We start from the raw sequence: 19,024 nt of genomic DNA on the forward strand, positions 1-19,024 counted from the left end.
TCATAGCCGGTCATCATCACAACGATAATGATCATTTTAGCCTAGGTTCCATTCTCTCTGCTGTTGTCTCCCCACCGCCGGTATGACATTCTGTACATATGTAATGGATGGTATCGTGAAGCTCAGTCAAGAAGGGCTGGGGTGAGAAGCGGTGCTATGGGTTAAACTCACTCTCACATCCTCAAAAAGACGCATAAACCCATTACTTAGAAGTGAATTCACCTCTTGGTATAGCGGTCTGTGTTGCTGCCCGCGGTGTGGGAGACCGGGGTTCGACTCCCACTCGGGGCATTGAAGTTTGAGGTGACGTTGTCACAACCGTTACACATAAATCTGAACAAAAACCTAGGTACACAATCTTACAAAATGATTGGTCATTTTGGGCAGTAGTGTATCTACTTTTGGGGTCCTGGACGTAAATGGTAAGTGGACTGCATTTATATCCAAAGCGCTATGCAACTTATGCCTCACATTCACACATCGATGGCGAAGGCAACCGTGCAAGGTGCCAACCTGCTCATCGGGAGCAGTTAGGGGGTTAAGTGTCAGGAGGTAGAGCGGTCGTCAGAAGGTTGCCTGGTTCGATTCTGCGACCTCCCAGCAGCGTGTCGAAGTGTCCTTGAGCAAGACACTTGACCCCTAACTGCTCCCGGTGAGCAGATTGGCACCTTGCATGGTTGCCTCCGCCATCAGTGGGGTCCAGGGGCGGACCTTCCTACAGGCGATATAGGCGGTCGCCTAGAGCGCCACCCAGAGGGGGGCGCAAAATATATATATATATATATATTTTAATTTTTTTTTCTGTGCAGTTTTGGCGCCCCCCTCTATATCTGCAACCATTATTTTTACATTAAAAAAATTCTAACATAAGGGAAAATGAGCCAAAAATCTAAAATGGTCGGTCGGTCTGAGCCTCAGCTTTAGGTGTTCACAGTCAGAACATGCTAGAGCGCTGTGCATTGATGGGTATCGGTCAAGTGTTTATAGAATTGAATGTTGAGGAAAGAAAGACTAACGTTAGAGAACTATGAAGAAAAAAGCCATAAAATCTCGCCTAGGGCGCCAAATGGGCTAGGTCCGCCCCTGGTGGGGTCAGTGGTGTTGTGAAAACGTTTCACTGCCTCAAGCAAAGGCATGCGACATCAGCAGTATTCTCTACCCTCCCAAACCCTCATGCTGCAGTACTGATTGGGTTTTTTCCCTTCTCAGAGCACTAATACTCTCCAAATGTATATAAAATAAAAATAAAAAAAGCAAGTGTGCTGTAGGCTATGTGTGAGGCAGGCCATTTCTGAAAAACCAAAATCGAGTGCGACGGTTTAAAAAGTAATATACAACGCTTTAATGTAATTTCACAGTCATTATTCACACATAACGTAACATGAACACAGGCAGAGCGAATCTCCTTCTCTTCCACAGACAGTGAAGCTTATGTAGTGGAAAAATCATCAAGGCAATGAGTGGTTGAGTTAGTAGTGGTCATTATAATGACAGGATATAAAATAACAACAATAATAATAATAATTATAATAATAATAAAAATACCCATGGGGCCTTCCTTTTCTTTTTTTTTAGCTTGTGTTACATTTGTTACAAGTGACAAAATTACAATTCATGACAAAAAAAATGTAGTGTAGCGTGAAAGATCACTTTTCAAAATATGGCAAGTAGAAGAACTTGAAGCCTCTTCTCCCTCGGACAGCACAGCTGATGTAGGTCACATGGTACACTGGGGGAGGTAAAGGAGAGGTTGATACTGGGTGTAATATGAATGCACTGAGACGGTACTGCTCAATGTCAGGTTAGGAACGTTGTTTAAAGCTGCACTATCATTTGGAGGGGAAATAATCACTCTTGTAGGAGGCGGTCGGGTGGCGTAGTCACCAATGCAAGAGGCTGCGGTCTCGACTCCCGGAGTCGGCATTGCCCTGCGGCTTGGGCCGGTCGTCATACTAACTCGTTTGGCTGAGTTAGGGGGAGGGAAGTCGTGGGTGGTAATCTGGCGTTGTGGACAGCGACGCCTACAGGTCAGGTCTGGGCGCCTGCTCAGCGAAAGGCAGGAAATGGTGAAGGCAGCGTGACCTCCCACGCGTTACGCTTCACCAATGAGAGTCCTCGCTGCCAGGTGAAAAAATAGCCACTGGCTGTCTCCACATGTGTCGGAGGAAGCATGTGGTGGACTTCAGGGTTCCCTTGTACCGACCAGTAGGAGGAACATGCGCACAACAACCAGGTAGGGGAGGGGGGAATTGGCATAACGACTAAATTGGGATGGGGAGAAAAAAATAGAAAATCAGGCAGAGAAAAAGAGGATTACAAAAAAAATAATAATAATCACTCTTGCAATCCTTCGGAAATTGTTTTTCTGTCGTATGTCGTCGGAGCGAAAGTATTTTGGTGCAGAGTGAACCAAACGTCAGCCTAGAGGAGATACTTCTTTGCATAGTAGATTTATGTCTTGCAGTGGTGGAAAGTAACTAAGTATTTTAACTAAGTATTTGTATGGCTACTTACACTGTAGAAATGTATCCAGTTTTTTTTACAATGTAAAAAACATTACTTTGTATTGTAGTTTGTATAGATTGTTGTGTATTGTCGTTTACAAATCTACTACGGTTCTACGGTATCTCACGTTTTTCTGAATGTATGTACATTTAAAAAAGCTGTGATGATAAAAATAATCTGAATCTGAAGTACTGTACTGTCCAATTTTGAGCTACTTGTACTTTATGTGAGTATTTTCATTTTAGGGAACTTTATACTTCACTACATTTCAAAGGAAATATTGTACTTTTTACTCCACACTACATTCATCTGAACCCATCAGTTACTAGTTACTTTGAAGAAAAATCTTGCATAGAAAACATGGCAAAAATGTATGAAGATTATATACTTTCACATTTGAAGCCTGCCAACTTCAAGAGGATGTAACCAGAGAAGCATAACTAGACCACATACCACTTTAACATAACCTTTAATCAGAGCAGCATGACTGGACCACATACCACTTTAACCTTTAGGAGATCAATGGATGGAGAATTTAATGCTCCAAAGCACTGGAATACACAAACGTCATGTAGAATGCATACTTTTACTTTAGATACTTGTACATTCAATAGCAAATACTTTTCTTCTTTTACTTAAGTAGAATTTGAATAGAGGACTTTTACTTTTACCAGAGTACTATTTTATCTGGGTATTTAAACTTTTACTTAAGTAAAGGAACTGTGTACTTCTTCCACCACTGATCTGTGTCTCGTTAACAAAACCGTGTAAACGGCACACACTTTCTGGGATACTTTTCTAGCTTCAAACGATTTAGTTTATTCAGTTGTGAAAATATAGATTTTTGCCTCCCCTTCTTTTCTGAGGTTAAAACTTTTTATAAACGACATAGCTCTGCTTTAAAATTCCAAGAGAGAGAGTCACATTTTCGATAGAAAGACGGAACAACAAATATGTCAGGTTTACCCCCAGGAATGAAGAGAAGGAATCCGGGGATGAAGAAAATGGCACTTGACACACCTGTGGAGACAGGTCAAAGGTTAACACACAATCTACAGTGAGGACATACAGTAATATAGTTTCAAGTTTTCAAGTTTCAAGTTTCTTTAATAGTTGTCATACAGAAGTACAGAATACTTTCATACAAAATGCTTCCTACTGTTACGCTCCAGAGACTGTGCTAGACAAGATAGTATCAAATAACATAGTATAGCATGTAATTTAGAAGAAGAAAATGAGGTCACAGTGTTCGGTATAGACATATGTACAATGTTCTGAGTTACCATATAATATACAATACTATGCAGTGTACTAGAACCAGTAATAGAACCACTCTTGCTTGCACCCTTTCAGATGAGTTGTTTTAGTAGTAGTAAAAAAAATACTAACCTTCGTACAGTCTTTTACTAGTATGCACTCTGCTACTTAGGAATCTACCAAGCCTATTTTACTACCTACTATGCTAATATACACTCATGTCTGTAGCACTCAAGTTCAACACTGTTTGACGAACAATATTACTTCCCCTTAGCTGCCAGAGTTGTACCCTTCCTGCTGACTTCTTGTACAGAACTTGGAAGTCGCTTTGGATAAAAGCGTCAGCTAAATGACTAAATGTAAAAATGTATTAGTAGCTCTTTGACACCGCCATCATCAGAATATCAAGTTATCAAAATTAAAATCACGCCAGTGTGATCGCACACCTGAAAGGGTTAATGCCGGGTATGCAGTATGGGGTCATTTCTGGAAAGCGTGAGATGACAACAACAATAACAACGCTTCAGTTGACTGGACTTGCAATTCTCCCTATTCTTACCTGCGTCATTCATCTGTATGACGATACCCGTGAAAATGAGAGCTGAGGGAGAAAACAAACGCACACAAAGACGGTGAGATCAGGGGAGGAACCGACAGCACAGTAACAGTATATACACTGAGACTCTGTTCCCATAATGTTTGCCAAGAGATGGGCTATATATTTTTTCAGAGACCCAGAGGCAGAGACAACGTTCACTGTGTAGCACAGAGGGCACAACACTGAAACAAGCTAGCTGTTGTTTAAAACTACAGAACCACTCTGTTAGAAGCCACAGTATATACTAGATCATAAAGGGTGTTTATGTATTTCAGAAATCTATTAAAAAAAATCTGGGATGTTTTAATATTAATTCTCTGCCAATTTTATGCCCGTCTATAATTAGGCACATTTTATGTCTAATATTAGGTCTAATACTATTTTCTGTCTACATCACTGCTGTGAAGCACTTTGGGCTGCAATTCTTGTATGAAAGGTGCTACACAAATAAAGTGTATACCGTAAATCCTCTAATAGTGGAGGGTACTCGAATAAAGAACGGGCCTCTTATAATGGCCGGGGGTTTGATACATGGAGACAAATACAGGCCGGCTTCCAATATAAGGTAGGAAAAAAAGTAATTTTTATATTTTTCGTGCCGTGATATAGAATGAGAAACTCTTGCCAATGCAAATTAAGTGCTGCCTCCCGCTACACTGACTACATTAACGTTTCCCTCTCACTGGCGTTAGCTAACTTCGTCACATCTAGATCTGTGGTGTCGGCTGGACGACACCGGCTTTGTTTTGCAGACGTTAACGTTCGCTATCTATATGGCATATGGCATTGTCCAGTCGGCATTACAGATCATGATGGCTATGACAGAGTCAGCTAAAGCCACTGCATGTTATCATCAACTCGATTCAACTGAGGTAGTTGAGAAGGTAGGTACCACACGCTAAATGGTCCCCGGACCCCGCAACCTATAGACAGTTCCAACTTCAGTGTGTGAATTACGTTAATCCACCACAGTTTCACGCTGACAAAGCAAATACTCATGTGATCTGTATATGTTTATGTCTAAATAAAATCAATCAATCACAATTACAATTAGCCAGTTTGTGAAATTAAGGCCTGCCTCTTATATAAGCCTTTCTCTAATAAAGGCCTGGTGCTCTTTGCGGCTGAGGTAAATACAAGACCTGTCCTATATTTGAGGATTTACGGTATATTATTATTAAATGGTTGTATGACTTGTATAGAGTCCATGTGATGCACAAAAATCTGATGCAAGAAAAGTTGGCGTCAAGGTCTCAATGTAATGGCAGACTTACCCACTCCTGTGATGAGGAGAAGGAATGAAGCAAGAACCACTCTTCTATTCTTCTTCACCAGCGGGTGAGACGTCCACCTGAGTAACAACAACAACAACAACAAAATAGTTGACCAACAGTTGTTATTGAATCAGTTTGGCCACAACTAGACTCTTTCACCAAATAAAAAAAAAGGTAAAAGGGTCTTGTGACACTTTCTTTGATGTAGTGGACAGATGGGGTGAGTGTCGTTGGTTATGATTGGTGCAGCTGGATTTGATTTGCACAATCGAATTTGAAGTTCTCTCCGTTCTGTGTCCCTCCTTCTGCTCAGTGCGTCGACAATTTGCTTGACGTATCTGCAGACCAATCATACGCTACGCCTGGACTTGGAATCCATACCCATTGGATCATACGGTTGCAAACATTTCAGCTTGCTAGAGCCACGCCTACAGCTTATGTCATCTTTATTTATACAGCTCTTTTAAAACACAAGGCAGGACTGATCCAAAGTGCTTCACAAGAAAGAAAACATCAAAACAGACCAGACAACGACAATGATGACAAACAGGAAAAATTACAACTATAATAAACAAGAAGAAGTAGTAGTCGTAATAATGGTAATAATGAGAATAATATAATAGGATGTCAGGGGCAATGAAAAAATAAAGAGCAACGGTAAGTTTTAGCTGCTTAGTAAACATTTTGATTTTTTTTACTGAATTCCGCTGATCTGATGCTTCAGACTCAGAAAAAAGATTCTTCCACAGCCTGATGCTCAGAGAAACACTGGTCCAGTCTGATGCTCAGAGAAACACTGGTCCAGTCTGATGCTCAGAGAAAGACTGGTCCAGTCTGATGCTCAGAGAAAGACTGGTCCAGCCTGATGCCCAGAGAAAGACTGGTCCAGTCTGATGCCCAGAGAAAGACTGGTCCAGTCTGATGCTCAGAGATGTCAAGCCTGATGCTCAGAGAAAGACTGGTCCAGTCTGATGCTCAGAGAAAGACTGGTCCAGTCTGATGCTCAGAGAAAGACTGGTCCAGTTTGATGCTCAGAGAAAGACTGGTCCAGTCTGATGCTCAGAGAAAGACTGGTCCAGTCTGATGCTCAGAGAAAGACTGGTCCAGTCTGATGCTCAGAGAAAGACTGGTCCAGTTTGATGCTCAGGGAAAGACTGGTCCAGTCTGATGCTCAGAGAAAGACTGGTCCAGTTTGATGCTCAGAGAAAGACTGGTCCAGTTTGATGCTCAGAGAAAGACTGGTCCAGTCTGATGCTCAGGGAAAGACTGGTCCAGTCTGATGCTCAGATATGTCCAGTCTGATGCTCAGGGAAAGACTGGTCCAGTCTGATGCTCAGGGAAAGACTGGTCCAGTCTGATGCTCAGATATGTCCAGTCTGATGCTCAGAGAAAGACTGCTCCACAGTCTGATCTAATTCTTAGGGGAAGACTGTTCCACTGTCTCAGGGCTGCCGCTGCAAATGTTCGGTCCCGCTTTAGTTTTAGCTGGTAGTACAGTGATAGTGTAGTCACTATCTATTAAATGGCATGTGAACATATATTTTGTGTCTTACCCGTTTTATAACTTTGTGTATGTAGAATTTAGATTCCATCTTCTAAGATTAAAATGAAAAAGATATTCACAAATCCCAAAGACCCTGAAATGTGTGTGTGTGTAGTTACCGGCAGCAGTGTGTGTGTGTGTTGGAGAGCTAACGGCTGGTGAACTTGAGAACTGTTAGGCTCTATCTGACTCTTAATAATAAACACTGTTACTACGGTTTGGACCATGTATACCATCATCACTATTACTACTGTCTGATTGAATCCTGCCACTCCCTACTGTTCACTAGTACTACCACTACTACTACCGTTATCACCATTATCATTACTACTTGCACCTTGTTCAATTATTATTACTTGCATTCATTCATTTATTTTGCATTTATTTAAAATTTGTTGGACCTTATGGTGTTCTTGTTTTGTTCTTGACTTATTGTGATGTTTCTTCTTGACTTGTTTAAAGAAGACGTGTCCGGCCCATGGGGACATTAACGTGTGTTGTCGGGCCTTACAAATAAATTTGATTTGATTTATTATTACTACCTATCCTACCTGTACCCCCCCCCCCCCCATGCTGCTATGACACTTGAATTTCCCCAAGGGGATTAATAAAGGAACACTTGACTGCCTGTGTGTGTGTGTGTGTGGTGTGTGTGTGTGTGTGTGTGTGTGTGTGTGTGTGTGTGTGTGTGTGTGTGTGTGTGTGTGTGTGTAAGTGTGTGTGTAGTTACCCGCAGCAGTGAGCAGACAGCTGGGTGACAGAACTCAGTGTGCTGAAGGACCACTGTGAGCTGCAGTAGGACAGAGTTGCAGGATCACTAGGAAGAGGATAATAGAACATTACTATTATTCTTTATGCTCCAGAATAACAAGAAACACATTCACAGAACCAGGGATCCACCTATACCTAATGATTCTCTACTCTGGCAATACCGATTCCAAGAACTTGAGTTTAAACGTTAGTCGATACAAGTACTGATCAGATATATTATTTCTATTGAAGACGGACATAAGATATTAGTTTGGGGTGAACATCCTTCACCGATTGAAAAATTATTGAGTTCACGTTCCTCCTTAACACTATCAGTGCCACTGGTTAACATGGTAAAACATGGTTGAATGCCAGCACCCACTTCAATGATAGCGTTGTGAACGCATAAACTATATCTTAAATTATGGCTATGTGTATAATATGGCCGTCGCTTATCAATGACTTGTTTGCAGTCAACATTGTCAAAACGGATTTTTATTTTCTTTAATCGGTTCATTTCCGTTTTATAGCATTTTGAAAAGCCCTCGTTTTCTTGAAAGTTTCAGGAAAATATAAAGATTCCGTGATAAACGGCATTTACTGGAATATTCTGGAATACACAAAAAAACGTTGTCATTTTTCAGCCTATTTATGAATCGTTTTCAAATAAAATATATCCTTCCTAGTGACACATACACACAGTCCTCATCCCTCCTAGTGACACATACAGTCCTCATCCCTCCTAGTGACACACACAGTCCTCATAGCCCTCCTAGTTACACACACACAGTCCTCATATCCCTCCTAGTTACACATACACACAGTCCCCATCCCTCCTAGTTAGTTACTATGGCGCGACCCCGGTCAGTCGCCTTTGGTTTAGCTCCGCGACGATTGTGCACATTTTTAGCTATTATGTTTGTTTTTTCGACTTTTTTTTATTAAAACATCACTGGCGGGTATGTCATACGACCGCCAGACACTTATGGACCTAAACTCCGGACTCAAATTAGAGTTGGGAGACACTTTATGCCCAGAAGGGCTAACAGAAATCAAGCGGGAGAACGGCAACAAAGGAAACGGCAGAAAGAAACATAGAGGTAGACGAGGCGGTATCAGACTTAGATTAAAAAGATCTGCTTACCGTCCAGCAATTCCATCCATCTTTCTGGCGAATGCACGTTCGTTGGAGGGAAGGATGGACGACTTGAGAGCGAGGGTCCGATTCCAACGGGAGATGAGAGACGTTAATATCATGTGTTTCACTGAGACATGGCTCAAGCCAGCGACGCCGGACAACAGCGTCTCTCCATCGGACAATTTCACCGTCCTGAGAGCAGATCGCACGGCATCCTCTGGGAAGAGCGTCGGAGGTGGGGTCTGCATCCTCACGAACAATCTCTGGGTTAATCCCAAGGAAGTACATGTCCTCTCAAGTTCATGCTCCCCAGATATGGAACATCTCCAGATCCTGTGTCGCCCGTATCACCTACCCCGTGAGTTTACCGCGGTCATTTTATCCGTCGTGTATATTCATCCACAGGCAAATACCGGCAAAGCGCTGGGGGAATTACACGACCACATCAACAAACAGCAGATCAAGCACCCGGAAGCCGCGACGATAGTGACTGGTGATTTCAACCAGGCAAACCTGAAAAAAGTGATGCCGACTTTTTTTCAGCACATCGCCTGCTCCACAAGAGGGGGGAACACACTCGACCACTGCTACACCCCGTTCAGAGCTGCCTACAAGGCTGTAGCGGCTCCGCCACTGATGGGCTCTGTAAGCGCGAGCGATCACGACTCCATCTTTTTAATCCCAGCATACAAACAGAGATCACGCGAAGTCGTCGTGTCACGTGAGACAAAAAAGTGGTCTGACGAATCAGAGGCCGAGCTCCGTGACGCGTTCAAGGATACAGACTGGGACATGTTTGAAGGAAGCGCCAGTGACGTCAGCGAGTACGCTGATACCGTTGTAAGCTACATAACTACAGTGGCAGACGGCATTGTCCTCACAAAGACGGCGCGGGTTTTCCCAAACCAGAAACCTTGGGTGGACAGCACTATAAGAACAGCCCTAAACTCACGCACCACGGCTTATAACCTGGGCAGAGAGTCAGGAAATATGGAAGAATACAAGGCTTCAGTCTACACTCTGCGCAAGGCTGTTAAACTTGCTAAGAGGACATATGCTGAGAAACTGGAGACACAAATGGCACAAAACGACACAAGAGGCTTGTGGAGGGGACTGAAGACAATAACTGACTACAAAGTCAGCGCCCCCTCAATGGGAAGCGACGACGCCTCTCTAGCGGACAAACTCAACTCCTTCTACGCTCGGTTCGGTGTAGACTCTGGCTAGTGACGTCACTGGCGCACCGGCTGTTGTGGAGGGGGGGGGGCAACCGCGGGGGGGCGGGGGCGCTCTCTCGTTGTCGGAACACAGTGTGAGAAGAGCATTTATGCAGGTGAACACCAGGAAGGCTGCAGGCCCAGATGGTATAACAGGACGCATACTTAAGTCCTGTGCAAACCAGCTTGCCCCGGTGTTCACCGCCATATTTAATCAATCCCTGGCGGAGTCAGTAGTCCCTGCCTGCTTCAAGATGTCTACCATCATCCCTGTACCGAAGAAACCCTCCCCAACATGTCCAAATGATTACAGACCGGTGGCACTCACCTCTGTGGTCATGAAATGTTTCGAGAGGCTGGTCAAGGACCACATTTGTGCCTCTCTCCCCAGTGATATGGACCCTATGCAATTTGCATACAGGACAAACAGGTCCACTGATGACGCGGTCTCCCAGGTACTGCACAGCACTCTCTCCCACCTTGACCGTCAGAAGGGGGGCTATGTGAGACTGTTGTTCATTGACTACAGCTCAGCGTTCAACACCATAGTCCCCACCAGACTGGTGGGCAAGCTGATCGAGCTAGGCCTGAGCTCCGCCCTGAGCGCCTGGGTACTGGACTTTCTGAGTGAAAGACCCCAGGCGGTCAGGGTGGGGGGTCAGACCTCCAACACCATCACCCTGAGCATCGGGTCCCCCCAGGGCTGTGTTCTAAGCCCCCTGCTGTACTCACTCTACACACACGACTGTGTGGCCAAGTTCAGCTCCAACTCCATTGTGAAGTTCGCCGACGACACGGTGGTGGTGGGGCTGATCTCGGACAACGACGAGAAGGCCTACCGGGAGGAGGTTGAGGTACTGGAACGTTGGTGCCAGGACAACAGCCTGCTCCTGAACATTGGTAAAACCAAGGAGCTGATCGTGGATTATAGGAGAGGACAGCGGGAGACACACACACCACTGAGGATTAACGGGGCTACCGTGGACAGGGTGAGCAGCTTCAAGTACCTGGGGGTCCACATCTCAGAGGACCTGACATGGTCAACACACATAGGCACAGTAGTAAAGAAAGCGAAGCAGCGCCTCTACCACCTGAGACAGTTAAGGAAGTTCAGAGTATCGGGGAAGATACTCCAGTCCTTCTACTCAGGAGCTGTAGAGAGCATCTTGACCGGAAACATCACTGCCTGGTATGGGAACAGCACGGCACAGGACAAGAAGGCCCTACAGAGTGTGGTGCGCTCAGCCGAGCGTACCACGGGTATTGCGCTACCTCCCCTGCAGGCTCTATACAACAAGAGGTGCAAATCCAGAGCCTGCAGGATAATGAAAGACCCCCACCACCCCAATAACAGCCTGTTCCAGCTGCTGAGGTCAGGCAGACGCCTGCGAATTCTAGAGACTAAGACGGAGAGGCTTAGGCTAAGCTTCTTCCCCCAGGCCATCAGAGCCTTGAACAATGAACATTGAGAGACACAGAAACTGAACTATCCACACACAAGTACATACACGACACGCACGCTGAGCACGCTCACACACTAGCAGCCACTTTAACACTCATGCCGCACACACGCACACTTATGGCCAGAGGAAAGGCCACTTAAAGTAGTATAACATCAGGAACAGTGTATTGCACTACTAAAGCTAACTAGCATGTCCTATATGCTCTGTAAATACTAATGTACAGATACCGAGATGGCACACCATGTACCTGTTTATTGCACTGTTTTATTGGATTCTATTAATATGTTGTACCACTGTATTTTTATTGGATTCTATTATATGTTGTACCACTGTATTGCACATCGTCGCGGGCAAGACCAGCCGCATTTCATTGTATACCTGTATGCCGTGACAATTAAAACTCTTGAATCTTGAATCTAGTAACAGTCCTCATATCCCTCCTAGTTACACGTACACACAGTCCTCATCCCTCCTAGTTAGTACTAACTAGGAGGGATGAGGATAGAGCCATATGAAATCCGCGTTCATGGAATCGCGGAATTAACCAATAAAAATGGAATCAACTGCAAAACGTGGAATATTGCAGAATTTGGCCTAATCTGGACTGAAATTCCGTTTTTGGGTGGAACGTTGGTGCACACGTGACCGGGGAGGCGGACGCTACAGCGGGTTACACACAACACAGCAGTCTCCAAGCGTCTCGCTGCGTCGGCGTTAACATCGTCAAGAAGCTAAGAAATTCCCCAATAAGCCCTCAATTCAGAGCAGAGCAGTATCCTAATGACTTTTATGCCTCCGACGACAAGGTGTTTTGCTAATTCTGTCAACGTTCCGTGGACTGGAAATGATAGCTTCTTGCTAAATCTGGTGCACTCATCCATTTGTTTAATGCAAACGATTGTCATTATACACTGCCCTTTATAATCTAAATAAACTTAAATAGCTATGAAACGTTACAGTACATAGGACTATAGATGGAAATGATAGCTTCTTGCTAAATCTGGTGCACTCATCCATTTGTTTAATGCAAACGATTGTCATTATACACGGTCCTTTATAAATGAAATAAACTAAAGGTGCCTAAATTATGCATTACTATATTTCATCACAATATAATAGATATAGCTAGGCTACTGACATTGTCATTGTGATAATGTCAGTAGTAGCTAGCTGTATCTATTGTTTACACTTGAAATGTGTATTTTTATTTTGTCACAATATTATTTGAAAAGTATTGTGTAAAATGTAACTGTATTTCTGAGTTGCAGCACTTAAAAACATTAAATGGACTGTTATATCATATTCAATTGTGGACATTTATTCATTCCCACTTATTAGACACTATTTCTGATGGTAAAATTAGCATAAAAAGCAAAATACAGAATTCTGAAATATTAAAACGGAAAAAACGGAATTTGGGAAAAAATAAAATGGAAGTTGGAAAATAATAAAAACGGATTTCATATGGCTCTAGATGAGGACTGTGTGTATGTGTAACTAGGAGGGATATGAGGACTGTGTGTATGTGTAACTAGGAAGGATATGAGGACTGTTACTAACTAGGAGGGATGGGGACTGTGTGTATGTGTAACTAGGAGGGATATGAGGACTGTGTGTATGTGTAACTAGGAAGGATATGAGGACTGTTACTAACTAGGAGGGATGGGGACTGTGTGTATGTGTAACTAGGAGGGATATGAGGACTGTGTGTGTGTAACTAGGAGGAATATGAGGACTGTATCATTATGTGTAACTAGGAGGAATATGAGAACTGTATCTCCTAGTTACACATAATATGATACAGACAGTCCTCATATCCCTCCTAGTTACACATACAGTTCTCATATCCCTCCTAGTTACATACAGTCCTCATATCCCTCCTAGTTACACATACACCGTCCTCATTATCCCTCCTAGTTACAAACAGACTCCTCATATCCCCCCTAGTTACACAATACACATACAGTCCTCATATCCCTCCTAGTTACACATACACAGTCCTCATCCCTCCTAGTTACACACACAGTCCTCATATCCCTCCTAGTTACACATACACACAGTCCTCATATCCCTCCTAGTTACACACACAGTCCTCATATCCCTCCTAGTTACACATACAGTCCTCATATCCCTCCTAGTTACACACACTGTCCTCATATCCCTCCTAGTTACACACAGTCCTCATATCCCTCCTGCATTTCATCAGAGAGGTCAGAGTGCAGGGTCATCTGCAGTGCAGCGCCCCTGGAGCTGTTTAGGAATTCAGTACCTTGCTCAAGGTCACTTAGGCACAATGATGGACACCATAGATGTAATATCAGCCACCCTTCAGTCACCAACTCACAGCTGTCGGGGTCGGGGATCGAACCAGCGACCTTTCGGTTACTGGCCGGCCTCTTTTACCTCTAGGCCATCCTGCCTCCTCCTAACATCCTTCACCGTTTGAAAATTTTATTGTGGAACATTTCTGGATATTGATGGTGTCTGGCCATGCCAGTGCTTCCCTCCACCACACACACACACGAAAAAAATCACATCAACACCTTCCGATTCTCACCTGATTTTAAAGAAGTTGTTGAAGGAGGAATTAACACTGCCCAAGACGTCTTCATTTTCAAGATTCTGAGGGGAGTTTATAAAAGTTGCATTATGGTTCAGCTGTAGTTTAAGAATTATTACGAAAGATCACGTGTGTGTTTGGGTAGTGGTCTCTATGTATAATTACATTACATGAGATTAGATTACATTAGATTAGTGCAGTAAAACGAAAAAGAGGTTTGGCATCCAGCCAGAGTGCAAATGAAACAGTAAAGTGCAATAGTAATATACAATGTACATGTGATTAAACTGGGTATAAAATATATAAAGTAGTACTACTGAGTGTAGTGCCAATAAGATGTATGTACAGAGTTGTAGTATTAATATGTACAGTGATACAGGTATAATTAAAGACACTATGGTAGTAAGTCATACTGGCCAGCGGCGTAACTAGTCAAACATCTATAAATACCTGGTACTTCAGATTACTGTGGTCTGGGGAGCCTGCCACAACGGGGGAGGGGAGACTCTGAGGTTTAGTGAAAGACAGAGGACCAAATGTCATCTCTCCTCCTTCTCTGTCTTTGTCCCTCCCCTTCCACCCCTCCACCTCTCCGTCGGACACCACTCCTTCCTCCTCTCCCTCCAGCACGAAAGCATCATCGATGCTAAACTGCGTTGTCATGGCGCTTGCCTCTCTTAGGGCCTTTGGTCCTGTTGGTTGATACACACTGTGGGTTGAAAGAGAAAAACGCTGCTCACTCACAACAATAAGAGTAGCTTCAAACACTGCATGCTATATTATTATTCCTTACTCACAAGAGTGGCTTTACGCACTACAAGCTGTATTATTATTCAATGTTATTATTCCTTACTCACAAGAGTAGCTTTACACACTACAAGCTGTATTATTATTCAACGTTATTATTCCTTACTCACAAGAGTAGCTTTACACACTACAAGCTGTATTATTGTTCAATGTTATTATTCCTTACTCACAAGAATAGCTTTACACACTGCATGCTATATTATTATTATTCAATGTTATTATTCCTTACTCACAAGAGTAGCTTTACACACTACAAGCTATATTATTCAATATTATTATTCCTTACTCACAAGAGTATAGCTTCAAACACTACAAGCTGTATTATTGTTCAATGTTATTATTCCTTACTCACAAGAGTAGCTTCAAATACTACACACTATGTTATTATTCAATGTTATTATTCCTTACTCACAAGAGTCGTTTCAAATACTACAAGCTATATTAACACTTTGGATGCCACCAACGCTATAAGTCGTTAGTTCATGCCGCCAGTTGAGTGCCGCCAACAACATATATTGTCTGTTTGCCGTTTTTTTATTTATTGGTGATTTGAATTCATATTTCATCAATTGAGCCTCGGGTTAGTGCTGCAGAGTCTCTCTGAGCTCAATTGGGAAGATACCACCCCCTATCGTCTCTCCCTGTGTAACTGCACCCCATTAGTTCAGACTGATGCAGGGGGAGTGGTTAGTTTGCTCATTTTATTTTTCCGTCAAGGCATCTGAAGAGACCAAGTGATCGCCGGCCCTCAGAACAGCGACGATTATGTATTTACAGTACCAACACTGTAATCAATAAGCGTGTTCGATATTTGGCAATCAGGAATTGGAATAATCTTTTTGGATAACATCTGATCTCAGGTAAGGAATATATTTTACCAGTCTTAGGATAATCAGACCTGTTTTCACGGAGATATAAGCTTTTTCCCTATGCGTGTGTGTGTGCGCAGTGATTCCTGATCAGGAAATGAGAATCGATTTTTCAGCCCGCCTCTATAGCGTGCATAAGTACACATATACTATCGATAATCTAGCATTTCTTTGAAAACTATTCATAAATAGGCCGAAAAATTACAACGTTTTTGTGTATTCTAGAATATTCCTGTAAATGCCGTTTATCTATATATTTTCCTTGAAAACTAGGGCTTTTCAAAATGCTATAAACGAAAATGAACTGATAAAAAAACAATCCGTATTGACAATGTTGACTGCAAACAAGTCATTGATAAACGACAGGCAGATTAGACACATAGCCATAATTTAAGAGAGAATATGCGTTCACAATGCTATCATTGAAGTGGGTTTTCAATGTTAAATGGCCGGCACTGAAAGTGTTAATATTCAATATTATTCCTTACTCACAAGAGTAGCTTCAATCAAACACTACATGCTATATTATTATTATTCAACAATAGTATTCCCCGCTTGCACATTTCAACTCATCCGTGATTTCAAGCTCAAAATTAACTGCAATCAAAGAACCACTAACTCAAGACATGGTCTGGTCATTGGTCAACAATATCAATATCATTCACCAGCATTACTCACTTGTAAGTTTCAACTGATCGCGTGATTTCAAGCAAAAATTTATTAACGTTATACTTAAACTACAAAAAAAATCTCATATCCAAAAGTAGTAGATAGATAAATAGGTATTTGGTTATGTGGGTGGGTAGGTTTGTAGGCAGGTGGGTGGGTTGTTATATATTATTTATTATGTATGCAGTATACAGTATGTACTGTGTGTATGTATGTTTGTATTAACACGTATCTTTTGAATGTATTCTGGTATTTTATAATAATTAATATGTATATTTTTGTATGTTTGATTTTATAAAACAGGGGAAGTTCTCGATAATAAGCCTCTAGGCTTCTAACTTCTCCTTCACAACAATATGGTTATAACTTATTATGTATTGTTTTACTTTTGTTTAACAGTGTTAATAAATAAATACAAATACAAAATACTTCAAAGGGATCTCTCACTCAGTCTCTCTCTCTCTCACACACACACACACACAAATGGTTCGGAAACGTTACCGTTACAACTTGATAAAGCTACTGTAAAAAAAAAAGCCCAAGCAATAGACTGGGAAATGAAAACAGAAAATAGATGGAAAATAACTATTGTAAAGGTTTAGGCCTCTGCTAGCAGCTAAATAAGCAGCACTTAACTGTTGTTGTCTGCCATTGTTTGCTCTTTTTGCAGCTATATGCTAACGCGATCAGATGACCTCGCGTAAACTTACTCTCTCTCTCAAATCTTTTCTTCTGGCGAGCTCAGCTGGCTTCTTCAACTCCACGCTTCAGACACATGTCTGCCGCTGTTGTTCACATGATAATCGCATGGTCCAATTCGACGTTTGGATATATATATAAGTCGTTCCTATAATGGGTCGTCTCCGTTACTATTATTATCGACAGCGAAGAAAAAACTTTTCCCAAACTTTTTGTCTCTCCTCCTCCGCTAGATTCATCCGGTGGCCGAGATTACACGCCCAGGCTGGAGTGGCTGTCGTCGTTAAGTCCAATGCGATCGAGCGTCGCGACGTCGACCGACCCGGATATAGACCACTGCATTTCCGCGTTACATGGAGGTCGTGAGGGGGAGGGGGTTTGATTGATTGAATGAAAACTTTATTTAACAGATTGCAGAATGGGTACAGTACAGTGATGCAGACCAGAGAAAGACTTTCGTCGTGTTTACGTCATCAGGGTTCCCACATTTTCAATTAATCATAACAGATATGAGTCATAGCGAGTTGGCGAGTGCAGCGCATTCCTGTGTGCACGCGCTTCTGCTCACAAAACTTTGGCTGCACTGCGTGCAACCCCGTCCCATGAAGAACGCATCACTAACCAGACATACATGACATACAGATAGACTGATTGATTGACATTTTTATTAACAGATTGCAGAATGGGTACAATACAGTACGGCTCAATACACACAATTGTTAAGGGGATGCAGACCTGAGAAAGACGTTTGTCTTGTTTACATCATGGTCCTCCATTTTCAATTCATCATAACATACATGACATACAGATAGACAGTACTGTTACATCTATCTACATTTATGACATACCAGATCTACAAATATACAGTACTGTTTATGATACAAAAATTGTCTAAAAAGAGAGTATATACATTTGAGGGGGAAGAACCCCCCCCCCCCCCCCCCCCCCCCCCCCTCTATCCCATGAGCTCAAATAACTGAATGAATGAATGGAAACTTTATTTAACAGATTGCAGAATGGGTACAATAACAGTACGGCTCAATACACACAATTGTTAAGGGGATGCAGACCTGAGAAAGACGTTTGTCTTGTTTCCATCAGGGTCCCCCATTTTCAATTCATATAGACATTTATGACATACACAACATACATGACATTTATGGCATAGGGACATATAGGTATTTAGTACTGATACATTTGTGACATAAACGGTATTCAAATATACAGTACTGTTACCCCTAGATCCTGACAGAGTATATACATATGATGGGGAGGGGACTGTACATTAGGAGGGGGTGGGTGGGTGGGAGAGAGATATACATACGGCGGGGAGGGAATATATACATGCGGTGGGGAGGAGACTGTCTATTAGGAGGTGGTGGGGGTTTTGGGCATTTACGGTGGCCAGTTTCGAATTGCAGCCTCCCGTAGGTGCTCTTTAAGAGCGGTTTTGAATGTGGGTAGGGATTCACATTCCTTTACAGCTTTGGGTAGGGCGTTCCACATTGATGTGGCATAATTGCGAAACGTATTTAGTCCCTTGTTTGAGCCGAATCTGGGTTTAACATGATTTGTTGAGCTTCCTCTGGTGTAGTGGTTGTGGTATTCACTGACCTTTGGGAAGTATTTTGACATGTACATGGGTACCTTAGTCGTATAGTGTATCTTGTAGACC

General features: G+C 42.6%; 1 protein-coding gene across 1 annotated transcript; it reads right to left on the bottom strand.

Annotated features, from left to right (window-relative positions):
* Window positions 1-1,318: 1,318 nt before the first annotated feature.
* tmem134 (transmembrane protein 134) lies at window positions 1,319-17,596 on the bottom strand. The gene is made up of 8 exons (XM_084318795.1): window positions 17,361-17,596; window positions 14,756-15,014; window positions 14,303-14,367; window positions 7,908-7,994; window positions 5,635-5,711; window positions 4,322-4,363; window positions 3,472-3,525; window positions 1,319-1,729 (listed from the first exon to the last, which is right to left on the bottom strand). Exons 2-8 carry the CDS (start codon window positions 14,966-14,968, stop codon window positions 1,647-1,649), a joined length of 621 nt encoding a protein of 206 aa, XP_084174921.1. The 5' UTR covers window positions 14,969-15,014; window positions 17,361-17,596; the 3' UTR covers window positions 1,319-1,646.
* Between the last annotated feature and the right edge of the window lie 1,428 nt (window positions 17,597-19,024).

The sequence above is a fragment of the Notolepis coatsorum genome (assembly GCF_963971535.1).
Source record: "Notolepis coatsorum genome assembly, chromosome: 7".
Lineage (NCBI taxonomy): Eukaryota > Metazoa > Chordata > Actinopteri > Aulopiformes > Paralepididae > Notolepis > Notolepis coatsorum.